The 24,104-nt window shown below is 45.4% G+C and overlaps 1 protein-coding gene across 6 annotated transcripts; it reads right to left on the bottom strand.

Annotated features, from left to right (window-relative positions):
• Positions 1 to 7: 7 nt before the first annotated feature.
• Positions 8 to 24,046, bottom strand: MTRES1 (mitochondrial transcription rescue factor 1). 6 transcript variants are annotated; one of them, XM_047859078.1, is made up of 5 exons: positions 23,958 to 24,046; positions 14,307 to 14,785; positions 12,630 to 12,702; positions 8,258 to 8,423; positions 8 to 188 (listed from the first exon to the last, which is right to left on the bottom strand). In XM_047859078.1, exons 2-5 carry the CDS (start codon positions 14,771 to 14,773, stop codon positions 154 to 156), a joined length of 741 nt encoding a protein of 246 aa, XP_047715034.1. In that variant the 5' UTR covers positions 14,774 to 14,785; positions 23,958 to 24,046; the 3' UTR covers positions 8 to 153. The 6 variants fall into 6 exon arrangements, with proteins under 6 accessions (XP_047715034.1, XP_047715033.1, XP_047715038.1 ...); XM_047859077.1 differs by having other exon boundaries at positions 23,630 to 24,019; XM_047859082.1 differs by lacking the exon at positions 23,958 to 24,046 and adding an exon at positions 23,613 to 23,872.
• Between the last annotated feature and the right edge of the window lie 58 nt (positions 24,047 to 24,104).

Below are 24,104 nucleotides of genomic sequence, written 5' to 3'. Positions count from 1 at the left end.
TTGTCTGATTGGGATGGGGTCCTGAGACCCCCGGTGAGAAGTCACTGCGACCTCTCACCCTGCCTGGCTGTGTGGAGAGCGGCGTGCGGTGGACGTGGGGGCCAAGGGGCTGTTCCTGCCGTTTGGAAATACTTGCCTCGTGTAGATCCAGCCTTAATGTTTTTCTGACATCCTAGTGATAGCAGACCCTGCACAAAGTGGATATCAGAGTTAATACTGTGAGGAGACAAAATAATGGGAATAGTTTTACCAAAGATAATGAAATACCACATAATGTCTGCATTTTACCATTGATTTGAGTGCATCCTTAGAAAACTGAATGTAACAAAAACCCAGGACATTTTTGGAAATTGTATGCTCTCTAGCAACTGTGTGTGAATTTTTATACAAGCACTGTTTTATGAGTTATATAAAATGTTATAAAACTAGAAAAAAATATGGTGTTTGCAACATCTTGTTTTCTTAGGGCACAGGTCTGCCAGAACCTGTGTCGGTCGGTTTGTTGGTTTGTCTTCCCCCCTCCCAGGGGAGGGCGTGACCGCTCAGGGGGGATCCCAGCCTCTGGGGCTGCCACACTGCCTGTAGGGCTGCAGCCCACAGAAGATTGCAGTTGGCCACCACTGAATGAGAGGTCGCCAAATAAGTCCTAGCCCTTTTCTACACAAACCACTTCCTGGCCACATAGTGGGAGGTACATTTGACCTTTTCATACCTTTTCCTGGTCAGGTGCCAGACCAGCCCTGCTGCCAAGGTAGCAGAGCTTCACGGCACTTTTTTTTTTTTTTTTTTGGATCAAATGGGATTTAGTTCCTCAAAACTAATATGATTACCTGATAACAAAAGGAAGGATGCGTGTTTCCTCTCACCTCTTCTGTTTGGCTAATGACAAATTACTAACTTTAATATTCGTAGTAAAAATAGTATCTCAAGCTGTCAGAGAAACGTTTTTGGCCCAGGGGTCACAAAGATACAAAGGAATTTGTGGCTTGTGATTGGAACACTTTTCCTACAGCCGCTGTGTGCTCAGTTGTGAATCCTGACGTGTGTGTGTGTGTGTGTGTGTGTGTGTGTGTGTGTAAGCCTCCTCAGCAGGCTAGGGTGGGTCAGGGGCTGGAGTAGCAAGTTTAAGCAAGACGTGAAGGAAGACTAAATTCTTTCATTCTGGCTGTAGGTATGTTCGTTTTCTACCAAAAAGAAAAAGTCACAGAATTTCAATATATGGGAGCTTACTTACCAAATCTAGTTCTCAGAGGTAAGAACTGCACACTAAATTATTACGATCACTGGGATGGTGAGGTGCAATCGACGCTCAGGGAGCTTCTAAATGAGTTACCGCCCCCCACCCCCCTCCGGCCAGTGGTGGGAAAGGAATGAACATTCACTGCCTAGTCGCTGTAATGGCACCAAACGTTCACTGAGTATAAGCCACGTGCCAGGCACACCAAGAACTGTACCTTATGATCCTCTCGAAAACCCTGTAAGGTAAGTCCCATAATTGTGCCTGTTAAGAAAGGTATGGCCCTGAATGGTGTACGTACTATCTCATTTGATTCTCACAAAAACTCAGTGTCTTGGGCACTGTTATTATCTGTTTTATGGTAAGGAAGCAGAAAGAAGTATGTTTCTTGCCCAAGTTCACACAGCTGGCAGATGGCGGTGTCAGGGTTTAAACCCGTATGTCCATTCCTACGATACCACACCATCCTGGGTACTAAAGCATCCCTGGGTCACAACACACAAAGATTCAGATCCAAAAACAAATGCAAGTCAGTGGTGTCCTTTATCATCCACATCCTCTAAGCCCCAATTTGATCTTAGATATGGGTGTGCTGGTTTTAGAATTGCCGTGTGTGAAATCACTGGCAATTGTGGAGACCCCTGTTCTGGTAATAGGGAGCAAATTTGGGGAGAATTTGTGAAAGTAATTGCCGAGGGTCAGGTTCTCTAGGGACGGAGCCTGAGGGCATCCCTGAGAGATTGGTTGTGGGTGTGCCCTCAGGAGAAGGGGTGGGGGGGGGTGGTGGGCAGGGAAGGCCAGGAGCAAGAGTGTAGTCTCCACTGCAGTCCAGTTTCATCCCCATACAGGGAAGACCTAGAATATGGGTTATTTGGCGTAATTAGACCCAGCTGAGGCAGAGGGGCTGGCTGGTTACTGTCAGAGGTGTTTCCCAGGGAAAAGGGTAGCTTGCCCAGTAGGATGGCCAAGGGCCCGCTCCAGAAGGGCTGCCATGAGCGGTTAGCTGGCCCTCAGCGGCTAGGGGTTGGATGCACTGGCAAGGGATCTGGGTAATATTCTATCAGCATCAGGTAGGGTCAGAACCAGCAGAGGGCATGTCAAACCAGATCAGTGGGCTCCATCCCCCGGGATTCTGCCGCAGCAGGTCTGGATGGTGCCCAAGCATTTGCATTTCTAATAAGTTCCCAGGTGATGCTGGTCCTGCTGGTCCACGGCACACCCAGAACTGCGCTAGTGACCTCACAAAACATGCTGTGAATATCAAGGAAACCGAAGGCTTAGCACTTTCCTGATCATTAGAAATAGATCTGAGCTGAAATAAGTGGTTTCCTGTTGCAATAAAACTGCTTCTTAACTAGCGATAAACTAAATCTTAGCTTTTAGGTCAGTGGGAAGAAGCAGGTTCACGAATACTTCAAGGCTTAGGGGCAGTGGCCAAACGTGATGGCTTTTGCCAGAGCGCTTTTGCAGGAGGAAGCCTGTTCATTGATTTTAAGGAGTAAGAATTGATTTGTTCTAAATACAGTTTGTAGTCCTCATGGTGAACTGTATCCTTGACAGATGTTGAGACATTAATGCCACAGCCCGGTCCTTCCAGAAGCTCCTACAGTGTGATGACTGTGTAGTCAAAAGTGACAGTGGGCTTTTAAATTACACGGAGTTGATGTTTTTGTAAGAGCTCCCATTTTTCTGAGCCCTGTAATAGGTGAGGAACATGCTAGGGATTTGACATGTCATTCAGTCCTCACAGAAACCCTGTGGGGTAGATGTTTCCATACCCCATTTTACAGATGGGGATGCTTCCAGAGGTCAAGGTCATGAAGCTGGCAGAGCTGGGGGGTGCCAGTGATGACCAGTATGACTCCAGTATCTGACTCCAAAGTCTGTGTTCCTAATTTCTGCACTGCCGCTAGTGTGGCTGAGTGCAGTAAATTTCCCCATCTTTCTGCCTAGGGGTCTCCTACCATTGAATTCGGGGTTTTGCTGACTGTCCACAGTTTCTGGATCTGCCTGAGTGCGTGTTTGACTCAGAAAACCTGTCAATGCAGGAAACAGAACAAGGGATGCGGTAAGAACCATGTCTGCTTCTAAAGGAAGTTCATTCCTTCTGCAAAAATATTTGTAATGTCTGTTATCTCCTAGGCACTGTTCCATGACTCTGACAAGTCTCAAACTCACTAGTTGGTAGCTAAGAGGCCTTGGAGAGAGAAGACTCTGATAGTAAACACAAAACCTAACATCTCTTGCCTGAAACGGACTTTCAAGATGCACGGTGGGTATAAGCAGACTGGGAAGCTTGGCTCCCTGGCTCGGTGTAGACAGCTGAGGCCAATGCAGATGGAACAAGGCTGGAGTCTGGCCCGAGGCACCTGCAGGCCCAGTTTCCTGACTCTCCTGCTTCTCACAGACTGAAACATTGCTAAGATGCTGTGAATGCTGGCTGCAGGACCGGACGGCCTTGGTCTTCCTGGTGTTCAGTCCCTGCTATTTTCTGACACAAGGTGTTCAACTGAAGTCTCCTCCTGGGTTTGGACAAGCAGAAGTCTCAGCACAGACACAGTTCAGGCATGATGGGGCATACACTTCGTCATATGTAAGACCCCTGGTGATGGGTGCCTTCTTTTCGGGTTCATACTGCTTGTGTTGCTTGAACGCAGAGCTGACTTCGTTTTAGCCTCACCTTTTGTGTATCTGTCTCAGAATCAAGGGTTAAGGGATCTCCCCTACAATCCTAAAGAAAATTCTACACATGGCATGGGGAAGGAAGTATCTGGTAGTAACCCCTCTGAGTGGGGCTCTGGAAGTGGGCGTTACCAGTCCAGGCCTCTCAACAGAAATTGCCCATTTTAGACACTTGCTGTTCTACCCTGACTGCAGTTCTTGGGGCTTCACTTATCTGCCTTGGGGAAGGTCTCACCAGCTTTAAGAATAAAGTCCCAGGATAGAAAGCCCATTGGGAAGAATTGCCATCTCTACACATCAAGAATCAAGAAGTGCATCGTGAGTGATCCATGTCAAGAGCATGCAAAAATCACACTTTGACCAGTCTGCTTTTGATATACCTGGTCTGTTAAATAATGAACAACTTAGGCAAACAAGCAGGTCTTTGGGAGGAACAGGAAAGCGGCAGTCTCAGAAAGCTGCATCCAATTTCAGAGCCCTCAGATGAGGCAGCAGCGGCTACCAAAGGCAGAAGCAGCAGGCTGGGGGGGGGGGGGGGGGGGCGGGCTTTCCTGTGCAGGAAAAGAGAACTTAGGAATGCATGTTAAAAATAACTCTTTACTCCTACATTAGTCGGGCAAAAGTTAGAAAGCTGGATCATGCTGGGGCTGGATGAGGCTACATCTGCAAGCACTTTCACGTGTTGCTGGTGGGAGGCAGCCTTGCTCAGCTGTTCTGGCGAGTAAGCAGCACTGTTTATTTGCGGTGAGGGGAGCTGGGGAGAGTCTGGGAGAAGGGGCAGGCAAAATGTGGTGGATGCGCTTTGGTATCACGTGGCAGTGAGAAGCCACAGATTGATGCGCCATGGATGGAGCTTCAAAACCACGGAGTAGAAAAAGATACAAAATGAAAAGAACAGCACATTTTACAAGAAAGCATGCAAACAAAATGATACACATTAAACACATCAGCTTGTTTGGCTAAAGTATGAGAGGAGGACAGGGAAATAAATTAGAACGAGAGAGGAGCAAAAAGAAACGTGAAAGAATAGCTTGGGGGGTGGGTACCAGTGCTAGGGCATTTCCCAATGGAAAAACTTCCGGGCGTGTGCCTGCGCCCACCCCCTGAGGTGCTGGTAAATGTTTAACAAATGACTCTCCAAGGGAAACATCAATTCTGTTTCGGGGTGACTGCTGATCTCCAAGGTGAGTACACTGCCGTGGCTGCTTGCCGGCTTGCTGTGGGACCTGCCGAGGTTTTGGAGATGCATACTGCGCTCACTGCGGCTGCTCCGTGCAGTGTGCAATTTCCTTCACTACTCCCTTGAGAGTGTCAGTAAGCTGAGAACCTGACCGTAGCTTTTTGAAAGCCCAAATACATAGGAGCGAGATAAGGCAGAACTTCAGTAGAGTGTGAATCTACTTGCCTGTACCCTGCATCCTTTAGATGGTTCACGGAACATCACCACCACCCAACTGACATCTCCCTTTTTAGCTTCTTAGAAAACGCTAGTTATGTTCCCATCTCCTCAATTATCATTGACCAAATAAACTGTGACTTAAGGAAGGAGTATCCCCCAAATGTCTACTTTTCTCTCCAAAATGCTAAAAAGATAATGAAACGATTGCCTGGCCATCTATGTAATTTTCCGGGAAAGACCGTGAATGCTGTCTGGCAGAGAAATGCAATTAGCATCATATTTCCTAAAGGAGTGCCATTTCTTTGAAAGAATTAACCATCACTACTGGTATAAGCGCTAGATCAGCCTCCACCAAAATAGTCATAACTTAAAAAAAAAAAAAAAATTCTTCCTTGTCATCCCATGAGAGCAGGTGTCTTGAGCTCATCTCTCCCGACAGTTGGGGTCAGACAACTCTGTTGTGAGGGTGTCCTACACACTGTGGGGGTTTAGAGGCATCACTGGTCTCTATCCACTCGATGCCCTTATCGCCCCCTCCCCAACATCTCTAGACAGTGCCAAATGTCCCCGGGGGTGGGGGTGGGGGGGATACCCTGGTCGAGAACCATTGCAGTGGAAACATACACATCTTTAATCCTTTCATCATAGTCTTTTAAAATTTTCTTTAATTTTCACTGAGGAGGCCTTGCCAGGGTAGCACTATAAAGCAACCGTCATTTGGGGTCAAGTATGGAGTGAACTTGCAAGAGTTCTACAAATCTTTACAAACTGCTTTTGTTTCTGCGATTTCATAGATATGTTTCAAGTCCCTTGTACTGCAGACAGCGGCGAGAGATCAGCTTTTGCCACGTGTTGTCACGAAACCAACATTCTCCCATCAGGTTTTTTTTCGTTTCTTAGTTTGATTTTTTAAAACAGAGACCGTCTGGAGTGAACCAAACACTGCAAGCAGCTGCGTGAGATGGTAATTACCCACAGGGCTTCTAAAAGCCTCGCTAGTGAGTGGCTCTTCCCACTGTGTAGCTTGCAGCAACTCCTCTTACCTCATACAACGCATCTTGACTTTCTCCCTCATTCGAACACAGGACAAGGTAAGGCAGTTAGTATCCTGATCCTTATTTGACCAATGAGGAGGCTGAAGCTCTGAGAGACTAAGGTCAACCTACGACCAAGGTAACCCAACTTGCTGATGATAAGGCTGAGCCTAAAAACCAGGACCCCTGACACATCACAAGATCATGCCGCCTTGCACCATACTAATTAGGCTTTCTATATCTAGAACTTTCCCAAGAGAAGTCTGGAGAAGAGAGGGAGAGGGAGACAGGGACAGAGAGAGGTAAAGGAAATGGGAAAAACTATGGACATTTATCTCTTAAATTACAATTCATAACTCATGTTGAAATTGAACATGTTTTTACTAATAAGTCAGCAAAGTCCAGTTAACAAGTGGTAAGATAGGAAAATTCCCTATTACACTGGACAGTATGTAATATTTCTTCCTGAGAGCTTACTTGAGCTTTCAAATAAAAATCAATTTTCCTGAGTCTTCAGAAATCCAAGGTGGTAAAGACTTCCAGACTCATGGGCCCAAACATCCCACTGTTTTGGGCCACAGAGGTGTCTCTTCACTGTCAGTTAACCTGAATTCCTAAGAATTCCTGGAGGGCAAATAAAAAGACCCAGACACAGCCAGTCTCTTTTACATGACACAGTCTAATAAAGTCTCTAAGTGAGCTGACCTTCTGATGCCAGGAAACTGTTCCTGGAAGACTACAAACTAGTATTTCTGCAGATGCCCTTTTCTTAGATCATGTGTATGACGTATGTATCCCTTGTAGTTTTTAAACATTTTAAAAATGTTTATTTTAGAGAGGGGGGCAGAGGGAGAGGGAGTGGGGCAGGCTCCACTCATGACCCTGGGATCACGACCTGAGCTGAAATCAAGAGTCGGACACTCAACCAACTGAGCCACCAAGGGGCCCCTGTGTCCCTTCTAATAATGTATTTTTTTTTTTTTTTAAGGCTTGGCCCCTTTTATGACACCTTCTTGAGAACTAGATTCTCTGATTCTTTGTTCTCTTCATTGGTAAAATCTGTTTCAGCTGAAACCTACTACTAAAAACAACTTTCATCTGAAAATCAAACCCTCGGCTTACTGGGGCAGGGGGGAAGGGTCATCACATATTCTTCTGTCAAAGGTCAGATAGTAAATACTTTAAGTTTCGTGGGCTACATAAGGTCTCTGTGATATATTCCTTCCTTCTTTTAACAGTGCTTTAAAAATGTAAAAACCATTCCTGAGTGCCATAAAAAGGCCTCTGGCTGCCCCTGACCTAAACAATTAATTTTAGATGGGCCCTAACTAGCCCCTTTAGAAGGAGTTAGAACAACTTATCCATACTTCTGAAGGCAAACCTCTGAAGGGAATTAAAGCTCACACGTTGGTAATTCAGAAGGGCTGGTGGTGAAAGGGGGTCCCCCAGTGTTCTCCCTCGAGGATATGAAGGGTGACCTTGACATTACTTGATTTTGCCTTAAGAAGCCTGCACCCAGGGAAGCTGGCCAAAAGGGATAAAATGGAAATGAAAGCACAAACAACAAGGCCCGTTTATTTTACATGGACTCCCGACGTATTTAATGTGGGAACAGCAGGCTAGTCATTAAAACCCTCTCTGGGCTTAATTCATTCAGCACACATCTCATTCATGCTCATGAGGCTAAAACGAGGTCAAAATGAGCACAAATCAAGCCCTGGAGAGGAATCCAGGCCATGGGAAGTGTCTCCAAGCTATGGATCCCAATTTCCACAAAACAGCTCAGCAGTTTCCACTAAGGGCAAGAGAACTTTAATAAAAATGCCCTCTTTTTAAGCTGGCCCTTTCCCCCATCACTCGAAAGTAGCTTTATTGATAGAAAGCAATTCATTTATTTAGACATACTCTTTTTAGGCAACTTTAACTTTTTCCACCGGCGTAACACCACTCTGTACTTCTCGCTTTCAGTTTTCTCTCCCAACACTTTTTTCAGGAGAACCCTCATCACTGTCTCTGTTTCTGCTTCTTTATCCTCTCCAATTAGAAGATCCAATGTATCTCCCACTTTCACCTGAAAATTAAAAGAAAACTCAGCCTTTACTGCATTTTGGGAAACACAGGCCAATGCAAATGTCCTTTTATTTTTTATTTTTTTAGTAGTCTCTACACCCAATGTGTGGCTTGAACTCATGACCCTGGGATCAAGAGTCGAAAGCTCCCCCAACCAGGCACCCCACAAACATCCTTGGTTTGAGTTTCACCAGGTGACCACTCCCTAGAGGGGCAGGTGAGGAAAGGCAGTGTTTCCTCTGAGGCTTTCCCTCATCCAAAGTGCCTCCGGGTGAAAGGGCCTCACTCACAGGATGCCCCAGACACACGTGCCCGATCCTGTCCACGTCCTTCCTTCAGACTTGGATGGCTTCCTATGGGCAGCCCGGGTGGTGTGGCTCAAATACCTCTACTAGACGACTGAAGGAAACACATGGAGGCATTTGTTTTGGTAACATTGACAAGAAACAAAGAGAGTGGGGCACAATCTTAGAGAATATGTGCATAGTAATTACTACCAGCACTGAGACAACCATTTCCAGTGTAACTTTTCACTGATTTCAACCCAGATGAGCTACATAATTGAGGACGGGGCAGTTTGTTGAAAATTAGTCACTGTGGAACAGTCAGCGTATCCCTTAGAGAAATGGTAAAGAAAAGGCCTAACACTGATTAGCCCTAGTGACGCCACATCATCGAGAAGATAGGACTCAATTCACCAAGACAGAATGCCACAGAAAAGAGGGTAGGGTTGGATGCAGACTCAGTAGGTTAAAAAGGCTGAGGTCAAACCCATTCTTGCCTTGGGTTGAGTACTTCAGGGCCACGTCCTAGGGCAGTCCTATCAGTGTTGCTGGGGACAGCCTATGGTGGATACCTGGTCCTGGCAGCCCAGGATTCCAGGGGATCTGCCCAGTGACTCAGGAAGGAGCTAAAGTGACCCAGGTGCCAGATGCTGCTTCTACTGTAACATAAGCCAGGGATGACTGGGGCCATCTCCGACCTCTCACCACTGCTTCCAAGGAGGCAGGAAGCAACCCCATGTGTGGGCCATGGACTCTAAGTGGGTACGCATGGCCATTTATTTATTTAGAGCCAGGTGAGCTGGAGAACACATGGCTGTTTAAAAGCTGACTGGAGGTTTTCTATTTAAGAAGTATGGTGCCACTTTTACTTTATTTTCAGTTAATGCTCTCTGAGGCAGCAGTCATAACATCAGGCTGTCAAACATGTGTACCTCACCAGGGCAAGCTCATGTTTGTTCTCCCACCCATTCAAGGGCCCAATATTCAGTCCAAAACATGGGAACACACACCTGTTAGCCACAATGCCATACTGGTCAACCCAGACAGCTTAGAGCAGCTAGATGGGAACTCACACAGGAGCTGATGATAAACCTTAACATTCTCCTCTCTGGGCTGGGAAGCAGAAGGGCTCACACCACAAGTAGGCATGAAGACTGCTTCTCCCCTGGGCTTGAAGGTTGGGATGACACAGGCATCATCTAGGGGATCTGTCCTCCTGTAGTTCTTATGCGTTTAATTGAAAATAAATGACCATTGGGGCGCCTGGGTGGCTCAGTCGGTTAAGCATCAGATTCTTGATCTCTGCTCAGGTCATGATCTCAGTTTGTGGGTTTGAGCCCTGCATTGGACTCTGTGCTGACGGCATGGAGCCTACTTGGGATTCTGTCTTTCTCTGTGCCTCTTATCTGCTTGTGCTGTATCTCAAAATAAATCTAAAAAACTTAAAAATAAATAACCATTGGGGCGCTTGGGTGGCTCAGTCGGTTGGGCGTCCGACTCTTGATTTCCACTCAGGTCAGGATCTTGCAGTTTGTGGGATCAAACCCCACGTCAGGCTCTGTGCTGGCAGTGTGGAGTCTGCTCTGGATTCTGTCTCTCCCTCTCTCTGCCCCTCCCCTGCTCGCATGTGCTCTCAAAATAAAAAAAAATTAAAAAATTAAAAAAAAAAAAAAGACCATTTGGCCCAACTGTATGGACATTTAAAATCAACGTCCAGAAATACAAGGCTTGAGAACTCTGCTTTACATTTTTCAGCATAACTTTATTTCATTAAAATTCGCTTTTTAGTAACATGCACGTGACACAAAATATACAAAGTATAAAAGGATACACAGAGAAAAAGACAACCCTTATTGTGTACCCCTTCACAGATATACTGTGCGTAATGTCTGCCCCTTAAAAGAGCAGGCTCGTGTGTGGCTGAGCAGCAGATCCCTTTGGTAGCTTACTTCTAAGGCAGAGAAAAGGGAAGGAATATTTCTCAGGGAGAGAATGAGTTTAGGAAGGCTTCAATCACCATAGTCCGGCTCTAAACACCCTTTGTTTAAGTCAACAGGGACCCAGCAGCACCTCCAGTACTCTGGGCCCCACCTGGTTTGCAGCTAACAGAAAAGGTTTGCTCAGCTACAGGCAGCCAGCTTTATAGATGCAGCATCAGAAAACTGCCTGACCCTTCAAGGCCAGCAGCCAGGCACAGCCCCATGCAGCAGGTCATGGTAAGGGAGGTGTCCTTTATTCTCTGCAAGGGCCAGTCCTTTCTAATGTGGGAGACAGCACAGCAGACATAAAGCAAAAGCGGATGGGATTACGGGCTGTTCCAAATATCTACATTTCAAATCTCCCCTTAGCTGCAGTTACTATGGCTACAGGCCTCCTAGTAACAAGGCAGCCCGAGTGCTAACACTGGCCCCTTCCCTCTGCTGACCCTCAGGAGAAATCTGGAAGGCAGCCGAGAAAACAGAACACCCAAGGCAGAATGAAGAAGCAGCAATTAGACTGTAGTTAATACTATCTCAAAGCAGGGGGAGAAAAATAGACTTGGGGCATTTGTAAATGAGGCCCTGGTACAGAGGTGCGGAGAACCAAGACCAGGTCTTAGGAACGCTGTGGCTGAGGGGAGGGGGCAGGGCTTCAACCAGGAAAAAGCAATTATGGGACAAGAGCCTAATCTCCAGATGCATGTCTGGAGTGCCTGATTTCCTGAAGCTCACAGAGCAATGACTGACATGCCGAACCTGCCGGGTCAGGTGCCATCAGAGATCTCGGACCTTGTGACCTGGCAGCTGAGACAGGCACTGTCCATTCAGCCGTAAGAACCTGTATGATCCCAGAGAACAAGGTCTCTGAAGAAAGCCTCGGTGCTCACCCAGGTCCATGGCCAACAGCTCACACCCTCCCTTGTCGCAGGGCAAAAGGATGTAGCTCAGGTCCCCCAGCCCCAGGGGGTTCTGAAACATGAAACAAGCCTAATAGTAACCTACAAAAGTGTGTGTACCTTCCCTGGAACATTAGTTCCCTAGATACTAAGAGTTAGATTATGTCTGCCAATGCCTCATATGTCAGTGTCTTCCAAACTTTTTAAGGGTCTCTGTCATACACTTTTTGATTGTGTTTTGTTGACTCTAACTATCGTATTATTTTCCCAATCAGGAAAGTGATATATACTTGTAAAAAATTCAGAAACTAAAAAGAATGAAGAAAATATAACCCATAATGCCCCAGAGATAAATACTAGTAATATTGATATTTTAATTCCAGATATATGTAAAATGTAACTTTTTACAAAAATATGTAACTTTCACAGTATATTGTAACAACACTGGATACTGGAAATACATTTTCTTGTAACTGACTTCTTTCACGTAACAATAGTATTGAAGTTCCATAGTATAATGGTTAGCACTCTAGACTCTGAACAATAGTATTGATGTGGGGCTGTCAGAAAACTGGGAGTCTGGGTTTTGACAGCCGCTGTGCACACAGAGCAGGGCACCCAGCAAGTGCTGGCGGGTAACTGCCGAAATGAACAAAATTCCACATCTGCAGAAGTCCCGTAGTCCAGAGTTACCTCTACATGGACCAACTGTTCTTTTTAGCCTATAACGATTTTATGGGACTAATGACTTGGAAGTTTAACTAATGGATTCTTGCCAATTCTGATAATGGTGTGTCTTAAAATTTTAAAGACGAAGGGAAAGATTCATCTTGAAGTCACTTAGGCTGCAAAAGAACAGGTAGTTTGTGTGAAGTTGGCTGGTGAGTCTCACTAGCGTGATCAGGCCCATAGGGAATCGCAGAGAGGGTAACACAGACACATACAGGAGACGCTGAAACCCCAAGTAAGGAGCCTGAGGGGAAACTAGGGAGGCACTGAGTACTGGCAGAGCAACAGACAAAAATATCTGGCTGTCATAATATCTCACCGTTCTGCTTTTCTTCCATAATTTTTCCCCATTCAGCCTGAGTTCGCCTTTGTAGAACGCATCTTCCACTTTGCTTTAAAAAAAACACACACACACAAAAACAACAAAAAAAACCAAATGCTTTGAAATAGAAATATATTCAAAACAATTATAGAGGTCTGAGAAAAACATCTGCCATTAATGTTTTATTCTGATAGTCACCAGCCTCTTTACAAAAGTCTCCGTTCTGGGTGCTGGGAAAATGAAAGTCAACTGCTCCCGTATGTACACACCACAGCGAGATCAAGGGGTTCTCCTGAATAGACGCCCACGTATGCTCGCACATTAGCACAGATACGCTCGCATCATCGGCAGGTAATCAGAACTCTGACGGGGCTCTGCGAGGGCCGGGCACTACCTCACCGGACTTCTGCAAAGCAGGAGCACCCGTGATTCACGACCACCAAAGGGCTCTGCGAGACAAACCAGGCACGACACGAATGTTGGGGCTATTAAAAAATCCTCTGCTCGTCCGCGCTGAGGTTGGGGAAATTCCAATCCAGCAGCTGCGGTCTCTCTTAATCACCAGGGCAACCGGACCAGGAGCCGGTGCCGACAAAAATCAGTGCCATTTTCTCTTGCTGCTCTGACTCCAGGGGAGTTATATCTGGGTGGGTTTCTGCTTCATGATAACAGCACCAGCTACTACTCTGGGGAAGAGAGAGAGGATCCCTTACAAGTTTGCCAGATTTTAGAGAATATTCAGTAAATCCCGACAAGGGTCCCTATGGGATTGGTCACCCTTGTAAGTCCTTAAACTTCATGGATTAAAAAATTAAACCATGCCATTAAATTAGGTCACACAGGTATAAATTACACATGGAGACCTTTCTGAATATATTATCCATACCGTGATTCTTACCTTGTATGCAGTATGCACACAATGAGTGCTAAAGGAATGAATGAACAATGAGGGTCACTATTCTTATAGAATTAGTCTAGCAGAGAGAACAAGAATACTAGAGAAATCGTGAAAGTTACACTTAATATCTCTGGGCACTATATGTGAACACACACAGTACTTTCTTCATAATAGCTAACATATATTGAGTCCCTACCATGTGTTAGGCACTGTTAAAATGCTTTAGATGGAGGAGAGAGATACTCATTTAGTCCTAGCAACCAACTTCTAAGGTGTTATTTTACATTATACAGATGAGAAAACTGACACTTAGAGAATTTAAGTAACTTGCCCAAGGTCACACAGCAAACCAGGATTGAAACCCCAGTAGTCTAGCTGCGGAGCCTGCATTCTTAACCACCACATTCTCCTGCTTCTGTTGCTTCTAAAAGGGACCTTCTCACACCGTGGCATTTGTGAAACCCATGTACGGCTTCTTCTTACTATACACACCTAACATGGTCATTACTTCCCTCCTCAAGAAGTAATCAGTGGTTCACCTTAGAGTCAACTGTGTCTTAGTTCAGGGAGAGGTGGCACCTGGGATGTGCAGGCAGTCACTTGACTCCTCTGGAAATCAGTTTTCTCACCTGTAGAATGAAGTAACCGAACAGGTTCCTGGAAGGTCCTTTCCTAACTGTGGTTCCTCCTCACCATAAGGGCTGAGTGGCTGGAAACGGTGCATTAACATAACAAAAAGACAAAGGATTTTGTAATAAAACGAGAGTCGTACTTACTTTCTTCCAACATCTAGGCCTGTCTTTAGGATAACATCGTACCGAAAAGACTGCACTACTTTCTCCAGGTCTTTATAGTCTCTGACCACACTAGGGTCGTCCTCCAGCTCCTCCTCCCGCTCACTCATCTCGCCGTGGCTCTCCTCATCAGAGTCCTCTTCAGCTGCGGCTTTCTGCAGAGTCTTTTCAGTGGATTTTTTAGAGCCTATATTACTTTTGAGTCTTATGGAAAATGGGAAAATATATTCTGGGGATATGAAAAGCCTGGGGAGTCTCCGTGAGAAAACGTTATGGAAAAATGTTTTACAATTTGATGTGTTTAACTTGGTACTAGAAAAATATAAGTATCGATTCCAGGAAGCACAGAGTTTGTACGAAGGTGTCCCTTGTAGTGCTCCCCAGAGTCCAATCCAGGCATCTGGCTTTCTCAAAACGCTGGCAGGCAATCTGACACTAGTCATAGCCATGGCGCATAGAACCTGAAACAGACGATAATTCAGTTTTATTTCACGAGTGCAGCGTCCTGGCATTCTTACAACACAAACCATACATACCATGAACACTTAATACCCAGCACTATACTTAGGCTCCCCTACAAAAGACCATATTGGTCTGCACGTACTGAGGGCCACGCACTGCACTGTGGTGAGTCTTCTAGCTGTGCTTACCTCACAGGGTGCTCGTGAGGGTGGAACTGGATACTATGTGTGAAAACACTGCTTCTCTTCTCCATCCCCCAAATTAACTTGGATACTTATTGCTACTGAAAAATATTAACAATAGTTCTTAATGATATTAAAAAAAGAAAAGATCTCATGGTGCCTGGGTGGCTCAGTCAGTTAAGCTTCTGACTTTGGCTCGGGAAGTTCATGAGCTCGAGTCCCACATCAGGCTCTGAGCTGACAGCACAGAGCCTGGAGCCTATTTCGAGTTCTGTGTCTCCCTCTCTCTCTGTCCCTCCCCTGCTCACACTCTGTCTCTCTCTCTAAAATAAAAATAAAACATTAAAAAACTTGTATCCACCAAGTTAATATTAAGAAAAAGAAAAGGTCTCACGGAGAGAAAAAGTATTTATTGGCATACGTTACATCTCTACAATAATGACTTTGCTAAGGAAAGACACCAGGTCATGACTTCACAAAACCCAGAGTGAATCTCAGCTTTGTTTCAACCTCCAGCCCTACCGAATCAGAGGTAGGAATGAGCAAATTGGACAGATCTGCATTTTACCTCCTTTTACATCTTCCTCCTACCGTTTAACGGAGGCATTAGCTAGCAGAGAAGGAAGGGGCCTAGAGACCCACAAAGTAGGTAATTGTTTCCTGAGGCACCGAGGTGCTGACATGCCAGAGAGTAGTCAATTCCTGTATGACTCCAAAGACAGCAGAAACCATCTCATTATGATGGTAACAAACCTTCCCAAGTACATCAAGATGGTTTTAGAGACCATGACTTAGTAATTTGAGAAGGGTTGCCATATGGTCAATATTCCCATACCTTAAGTCTGAGAATGACTTTCCATGGTGCCAACGCTATACTTTCAGACAGATGTCTTTGATGATGGTTTGAAGGATTTTTCCTTCCTACTTTCCATTCATCACAAAACTGACAACAGCAATTACCTGTAAACCCACTCAAAACCACATAGCTAGCTACTTCCAAGTTGTATTTGTTAACATTTTGGGCCTTATTTTTGTTGGCATGAATGAGGCAGACAACACAAGCTCAAGTCTGTATCTCACTGTTCTTGGGACCCCAATCTGAGTCTTAACTGAGAAGTAAAGCAGGCATAAATTAAGGGTTGTTTTTCAACACAACTAGAATTTGAAATAATTTTTTTAAGCTTTTTTTTTTTTTTAAGAGAGCACATCTGCACATGTAAAGGGGAGGGGCAGAGAGAGAGAGAGAGAGAGAGAGAGAGAGAGAGAGAGTCCCAACCAGCCTCAGCATTATCAACTCAGAGCCCGATGCGGGGCTCGAACTCATGAACCGTGAGATCATGACCTGACCAGAAATCAAGGGTCGGAAACTTAGCTGACCGAGCCACCCCCAGGTGCCCCTGAAATAATTTTTAAATGCTATAAAAATCCAGAGTACTCTAAAATACTGACTGGAAACTATTTGAAGCACCTTAAAGAGAAACATTGAGAAAAATCATTTTTATACACATTTTATCTAATTTAGTAGAGAATCAATAATAGCGATGCATAGAAAAAGCCTTAAGTTTTCTAGAAGCAGGGATAAAGAAAGAAAATAGTATATTTCAGTAGTTCCTAAACTTTGTATTTCATGGATTGCTACAATAAAAAATTAAGGGGTGCCTGGCTAGCTCAGTCAGTGGAGCATTTGACTCTTGATCTCCAGTTGTGTGTTTGAGCCCCACGTTGGGTATAGAGATTATTTAAAAATAAAATCTTTAAAAAAAAATTTTTTTTTTTTTAGTGTTTATTTATTTTTGAGACAGAGAGAGACAGAGCATGAACAGGGGAGGGTCAGAGAGAGAGGGAGACACAGAATCTGAAGCAGGCTCCAGGCTCTGAGCTGTCAGCACAGAGCCCGACGTGGGGCTCGAACTCACGGACCATGAGATCATGACCTGAGCCGAAGTCGGACGCTTAACCGACTGAGCCACCAAGGCGCCCCTAAAAATAAAATCTTAAAAAAATTTTAAGTTACCTAATGGTGGACTTTTTATTTTTCCAAGTAAAGATATTTTTTAAGGTAGTAATTGCTACTCTTATACCATAATTTAAGAGAAAGATTTCAATGGTTATATATGAAACATATTTTCATGGCAGAAAATTTGAAAAAAATATAAAGAAAATTCAAACCACCTGAATCCACTCTATGACAATCACTGTTAACATTTTAACATATATTCCTTACAGTGTAAAATGTTAAGAAAAGTAATTCTCTCATACGCAGGGCCTTTCATACCTTCCCACCCACCAAAAACACACAGGAAGGTTAACCTTAAGTAGCCAGAGCTCTCTATCAGCCTCAGAAATTCTATGTTGGGCCTAAGTGGTAGACTTGTTAGAATTTATTCAGGTGATGTCCAAGTTATGGGCCAAACAGCCCTGGCTGAAATCACCAGTAACTGTTGGGCCTAGACCAGATCAGTTAATAAGATGCTCTTGTAATACAGAAGATGAAGATTGGCATTAATGATGATAATTTGCTTATCTTTAGGTATTTCTCAAACTGTGGGCCATGAGCCATTATTAATTTTTACTTTTTAAGAACACTGAAGAGTACAGAAAATATTACAGCACATCACATAGTAAATACTGCTTTATGAAACTTCCATTACAATTACACATACATATATAAGAATATATACACACACACTGGGTCATCATGTAAAATGTATTTACTGTAGATAATAATAATAATAAAAAGTCAGGGGCACCTGGGTGGTTCAGTCGGTTAAGTGTCTGACTCTTCATTTCAGCTCAGGTCATGATCTCAAGGTTTGTGGGTTTGAGCCCCGCATTGGGCTCCGTGCTGGCAGTAAGGAGCCTGCTTGGGATTCTCTCTCTGCCCCACCCCGGCTCTCTCCCTCGCTCTCAAAATAAAAAAATAAAAACTTTAATTGTTTTTTAATGTTTATTTTTGAGAAAGAGAGAGCGCGTGCGTGAGAGAGGGAGGGAGGGAGGGGCAAAGAGAGAGGGAGACACAGAACCCAAAGCAGGATCCAGGCTCTGAGCTGTCAGCACAGAGCCTGACGTGGGGCTCAAACTCACGAGCCATGAGATCATGACCTGAGCCAAAGTCGAATGCCGAACCGACTGAGCCACTCAGGTGCCCCAATACAAACTTAAAAAAAAGTTTGGGGTGCCTGGGTGGCTCAATTAAGCATCAGGTCATGATCTCATAGTTTGTGAATTTGAGCCCCTTGTCAGGCTCCAAGTTGATAGTGAGGAGCTTGTCTGGGATTCTCTCTCCTCCTCTCTCTGCCCCTCACCTGCTCATGCTTCTCTTGAAATAAATAAATAAACGTTAAAAAAAAAAATTGAAAACACTGATCTAAGTGACTTTAGCAAAGTGTTTTTCGCTATTAGGTATAATGCCAAAGGCCATATGTATGCCTGGAAGCTGAGAACCCACCTGTCCGTTCCCCTCAATTAACAATACCCCCAGAGCCATAGGGTTTGCAGAAATGGAAAGGGCACCCTCTCAGGGATAACTTTGTGCAGAGTCCTCATTTTACATATGAGTACAAATGAGACTCGGGACAATTTAACAATCCACTAAGTCATATAGCTAGTAAACAATCCAGTCAGGATTCCAATGACAAGTCTTGACACTCACTGTTTACTATGGGTCAGGCGCTCCTCTATTAACTCATTTATTCCTTCCAACAAGCCCATCTCAGTTACAGGGTCAGACAAATACTTAGTGGATTCAAACCCAGGCTCCCTGGCTAAGTCAAGGGTCCATGCTGAACTGCCTGTCTTCTGACTCTAAGTCCACTGTTCTTTCTGCTACGCCATGACATTTATTGTCTCGTTTTTTCTTGAACAAAAACCAACTTTCACCAACTGCAATACTAGAGAGAATGAATAGTTTCAGGAGCAGAGGAGTGGTAGGAACTGTCACCCCGACTTAGGAGAAATCCTCAGGGGTGCCTGGCTGACTTGAGTGGTGGAGAGTGTGACTTGATCTCATGGTTGAGTTTGAGCCCCACGTTTGGTGTACAGATTACTTAAAAATAGAATCTTAAAAAGAAGAAGAAGAAGAAGAAGAAGAAGAAGAAGAGGAGGAGGAGGAGGAGGAAGAAGAAGAAATCCTAGGAGGAGACATCCTCAGGGAGGGAAGTCCTGTCTGTCAGTCCCTGGACTCCTACATTTCCCTGCTGAAGCCCCACCTTTATATCATACTGTTGTGTCTTGTGAGGAATGCCTGGATAGGATATTGCTCTTTGTATATATCAAAATAGATCGCATTTACCTACACTAGGAAACTTTTACTAGCACAAAACAACAATTTTAAGATTGTATTCACATGGAAATACAATAAACATAACCAAAATGTCAAGCCAAGTATTACCTTCGTGTTTATTAGTTACTACTCCCTCTTTGTGATCTGCTTATTCTCTAGCATGCAAATAGTCAGTAAATGCTGGAAGTTTAGATAAAATTTATGAACATAAGGGGCACCTAGGTGGCTCAGTCAGTTGAGCATCTGATTCTTGATCTCAGCTCAGTTCTTAATCTCAGGATTCTAAATTTAAGCCCTGTGTTAGGCTTCACGCTAAGCACAGAGCCTACTTAAAAAAAAAAAAAAAAAAAAAAAAAAAAAAAAAAAAAAACAACTATGGGGGCCCTTGGGTGGCTCAATGGTTTAAGCATCCGACTTAGGCTCAGGTCATGATCTCGTGGTTCGTGAGTTTGAGTCCCATGTCAGGCTCTGTGCTGACAGCCCCAGAGCCTGGAGCCTGCTTCGGATTCTGTGTCTCCCTCTCTCTCTGCCCCTTCCCTGCTCTCTCTCAAAAATAAACATTTAAAAAACATTTAAAAAAAAGATTAAACAAATTATGAACATAAAATTGAGAAAACACATTAACCTAATTTTTGCTGGAGATGATGACCATTTGTAGCAATGGACACCCAGGGCCACGGGGTAGAGCCTGAGGACCCAAGTTCTATCACAGAGCTGATCACTGGTCAGAGGAGGAGTAATGGAGCAGAGTGCTAACCAGGCCCCAACCCCTCTTCGACCAGAGCAGCAGTGCTGGAAAATACTGAGGTTCCTTGTATTTCACTTGGAGAAAGGATTCTACTAATGGGAAAAAAAAAAAATATGTCCTTTTAGCATGGCTTCCCCCCTCTTCCAGGCTCCACACAAGAGCCACTCTCCCTCTCCACCCTTCCCCTTCCCTTTTCCAAATTCATGTTGCACCAATGCTATGTGTCTTTGTACTGTTTTTATCTTCTAAGCTCTATGGGTAGTGACAGGGCAAGAATTGTGTCTCATTCCTCACTCCCATCCCCATTAGCTTGGCACACACAAACACCAGTGAATACTTGCAGACTCATTTTCTAGAAATGAAAGGAGCATCCTGCCCATTATCACATCCACCCTACATTCACTCATTTGCCTGTATATGCTAGGTAGCCAGCTAGGCTAGGCTTGGGGATAGGGGATAAAACACAGCCCTTGCCCTCAAGGAACTGCTATTCAAGGGGAATGTGGGCAAATTGGCTGTCAGAGAACTTAAGTGAAAGCTAAGGTCCAAAGGAGGCGGGACCCTATACAGGCTAATGCCTGGAGCAGGGATGCCTGTGAAGAGTTCTAGCTGCAAAGGTCGCCTGAAACAGAACTTGGGGGGAACAGCAAGTTACAACCGTAATTTTTCGCTTTCTAATGGACCATTCTCATCAGCATGCTGTTACTTCTCTCACTAAAAAGCCAACCAACCTTCTCTTAATGCCACTAACTCCCAGCTACAACTTTTGTTCATCTTTATAACAAAACTCAAAAGGGTTGTCTATGCTCTCCTCAACGCCTCTCATTTTCTAAATCCAAAAGGTCATTTATGAGTCCTCCTCTTGTCTGACCTCTCAGCACATCTGAAACCAGTGATCACTCCCTTCTTCTTCACTTGGCTTCCGGGACACCTGGCTCTTGGTACTCCTCCTGGTGTACCCTCCCTGCTGTCCTCCCTTCTCCCAGACATCTTAATGTTGGTGGGCCCCTGGGCTCAATCTTTGGCCTGCATCTCTTCTACGTGATTCATCAGTTTTGACAAATGCGTATCAAGACACCAAACATTTCCATGGTTTTAAATACCGCCTATATGCCAACTACTCCCGAGTCTACATCCCCATTCCAGATCTTTCTCCAAAACTCCAGACATGTATATCTGTGCAGAAAAGATTTAATATAGCAGGCCTGAGACCACTATCCTTAGAAAGGCCTGCTTACAAGGTGGGCCCCTGGCTGGCATCTGGAAACTTGGGATTTCAGGACTCTCACCACTCTCAGAACTGGCAGGAGTAGCTCACCACTGTAAACTGTTTGTACAATTTCTTTTTTTTTTTTTAACGTTTATTTTTGAGACAGAGACAGAGCATGAAGAGGGGAGGGGCAGAGAAAGAGGGAGACACAGAATCTGAAACAGGCTCCAGGCTCCGAGCTGTCAGCACAGAGCCCGACGCGGGGCTCGAACTCACAGACCGTGAGATCGTGACCTGAGCCAAAGTTGGACGCTTAACCGACCAAGCCACCCAGGCACCCCTGTTTGTACAATTTCTTATGATGAACACCTGCTTTCCTTCTGGGAGTCTTGAATTTTGTGTACATGCTAGGCAGAGAGTGCCTATATGACAAAAGCCAATAAACACCCTGGGCAAAGTCCCTAACGAGCTTCCCTGATAGACAGTATTTCACATGTCACGGTTTGTTGCTGGGGATTTAAGCCTGTCCTATTGAGTCCACTGGGAGAGGACTCTTAAAGGACTGCACCTGGTTTCCTACAGATTTTGTCCCGTGCATCTTCTCCCTTTGCTACTGTGCTTTGTATCTTTCTGCTGTGATAAACCCTAGCCCTGACCCAGAGCCAAGTCCTATTGAATCTTCCTAGTGAATTAGTGAACCTAGGGGTGGTCTTGGGATATTGACACAATAGCCAAACGCTTATTTGACATCCCTGTTACTTTGGGCGTGTAACAGGTATCTCAAGCTATACTGGTCCCAAAACAAACTCCTGACACGTCACCAACCCCAAATCTGTTTCACCTGTAGCCTTCCCCATGTCAGTAAATGATAACTCCACCCTTGTAGGTGCTGAGAACAAAAGCTTCCGGTAATTCTTGATTCTCCCTCATACCCATATCCAATATGCCAAGAGGTTATTACGTTGGCTGTATCTTCAAAACACGGTCCGTATCCCATCACCTCTCACCACTTCCACTGCTTCATCACCAGGGATACTACAAAGGCTCCAGTAGAGTCTATTTTCCACAGACCAGTCATTCTTCCAAAAATAATTTATACTTTATCACTCCTACAAAAGCATGGAGAAGAGGAAGGTCCCTACTGTAGCTAACAGGCTCCATGTGATCTCGTTCCTCCGTTCCCTCTCTGACCTCATCTCTTGCCACTCTTACCTTTGCTCTCTCAGCTCCAGCCACACGGACCTTCCTGATGCTTCTCACATACAACAGGGACATTTCTGGTTAAGGTCTCTGTCCCAGCTGCACCCAGAACTCTTACCCCACACACCTGCATAGATAACTTATTTTCTTAAACTTTTTAAAAAAATGTTTATTCATTTTTGAGAAAGGAAGACAGACAGAACATGAGTGCGGGAGGGGCAGAGCGAGGCAGACAAGAATCCGAAGTAGGCTCCAAGCTCTGGCACAGAGCCTGATGTGGGGCTCGAACCCATGGACAGTGAGTTCATGACCTGAGCTGAAATAGGATGCTTAACTGATTGAGCCACCCAGGCACCTCTCTTCAACTCTTAACTCCAATGTCACCTCAATGCTGTCTACTCATTCCAATTCTATTTAATAAGCTTTTTGCCCTCCCAATCATCCCTTACTCTGCTCTACTTTTCTCCTCTATAGCACTTATCACCTATCATATCATACATAATTTACTGGGTGTTTCTTTCTCTTTTTTCCTTTTTTTTGGACTGTTTCCCCTAATAGAATATAAACTCTACCAGGGTAGAAATCTTCACCTGAATTTGTTTGCCTCTGCTGAATCCTAAGGGCCTCAGAAGAGTGCCTGGAACATGGTGGGTGTGCTTAATTAGCCACCGTGGAACGAAAGTAGATCAGGAGAACTGGAGCATCAGAATGAATCCAGAAAAGATCCCACAAAGTTGGGGCTCGATTGAAGTGCAAAAGGCTAGATTTCGAAAGACCCTGCCCATAGAAGTTTGGAATTGACCCAGAGAGCATGTGAACCATAGAAAGATCTTAAGCAGGGAAGTGACCCGATAGAAGTACATTTCAAAAGATTATTATTATTATTATTTTGCTAATCACGTGGACGTGAGTTGCGAGGATGAAAACGGCAGGTATCCCGGAGGTTTGTGGTGAGACCTTCAGGAGAGATATAAGATACGTGAATTAGACGAAGGCAGTAAGAAATCAACGTCTGGGAGAGAGGCAACGTTACCCTTGACCTGCGGGACACTGGGAATCACTCCACGTTCTGAGCCTGTTCACTACTCCATTAAGAACCTGTCCTAACTGCTTTGCGGTCTACTGCAACTGCAAATCCTCCCTTCTCCTGGAGGCCTCAGACTGAGCACCGAAACGGGGTCGGGTTCCCCCGCATACTCCCCACCCCCGCGGGCTGCGCACCTTCCCGGGTCCTCAAGGTCAAAGGAAACTGGACACCTGCGTCCTCGAGCTCCGGGTCTGCGTTTGAAGCCAGCAGTAGCGGCCGGGCCCAAAGGCGGCGTGCCTCGGCGCGCCGAGTGCCCACGACCCCGCAACCCCCGGGTCCACGGGGCGTCCTGAGGCTGGCCGGGCCGGGGCAGGCAGGACGCGGCAGACTCACGCGGAGTCCTGGCAGGAGCCCAGGCTGGGCAGAGGCGTTCGCCGCGCCCCTACTTCACGAGTGCGCGCCAGGAAGCAACAGAGTGGGCGCCAGGCGGGGCCACAGCACGCCCGACAGGGGCGCAGTTACCTGCAAGTCAAGGCAGCTCCTCCCCCCGTCGATCCCTCCCCGCGGCCTTGCGGACGGGGCCTCCAGGCCCCGCCCTGCCTTGCCCCGCCCCTTCCGTCAGCGCCGCCGCGGCGAGAGCGGGCCGGGCGGGGCGCAGGGGAGCGGCGG

Source organism: Prionailurus viverrinus, chromosome B2, assembly GCF_022837055.1.
Source record: "Prionailurus viverrinus isolate Anna chromosome B2, UM_Priviv_1.0, whole genome shotgun sequence".
NCBI lineage: Eukaryota > Metazoa > Chordata > Mammalia > Carnivora > Felidae > Prionailurus > Prionailurus viverrinus.
The sequence above is the reverse complement of the archived record's forward strand: the minus strand, read 5'-3'. Positions and strand labels throughout refer to the sequence as shown.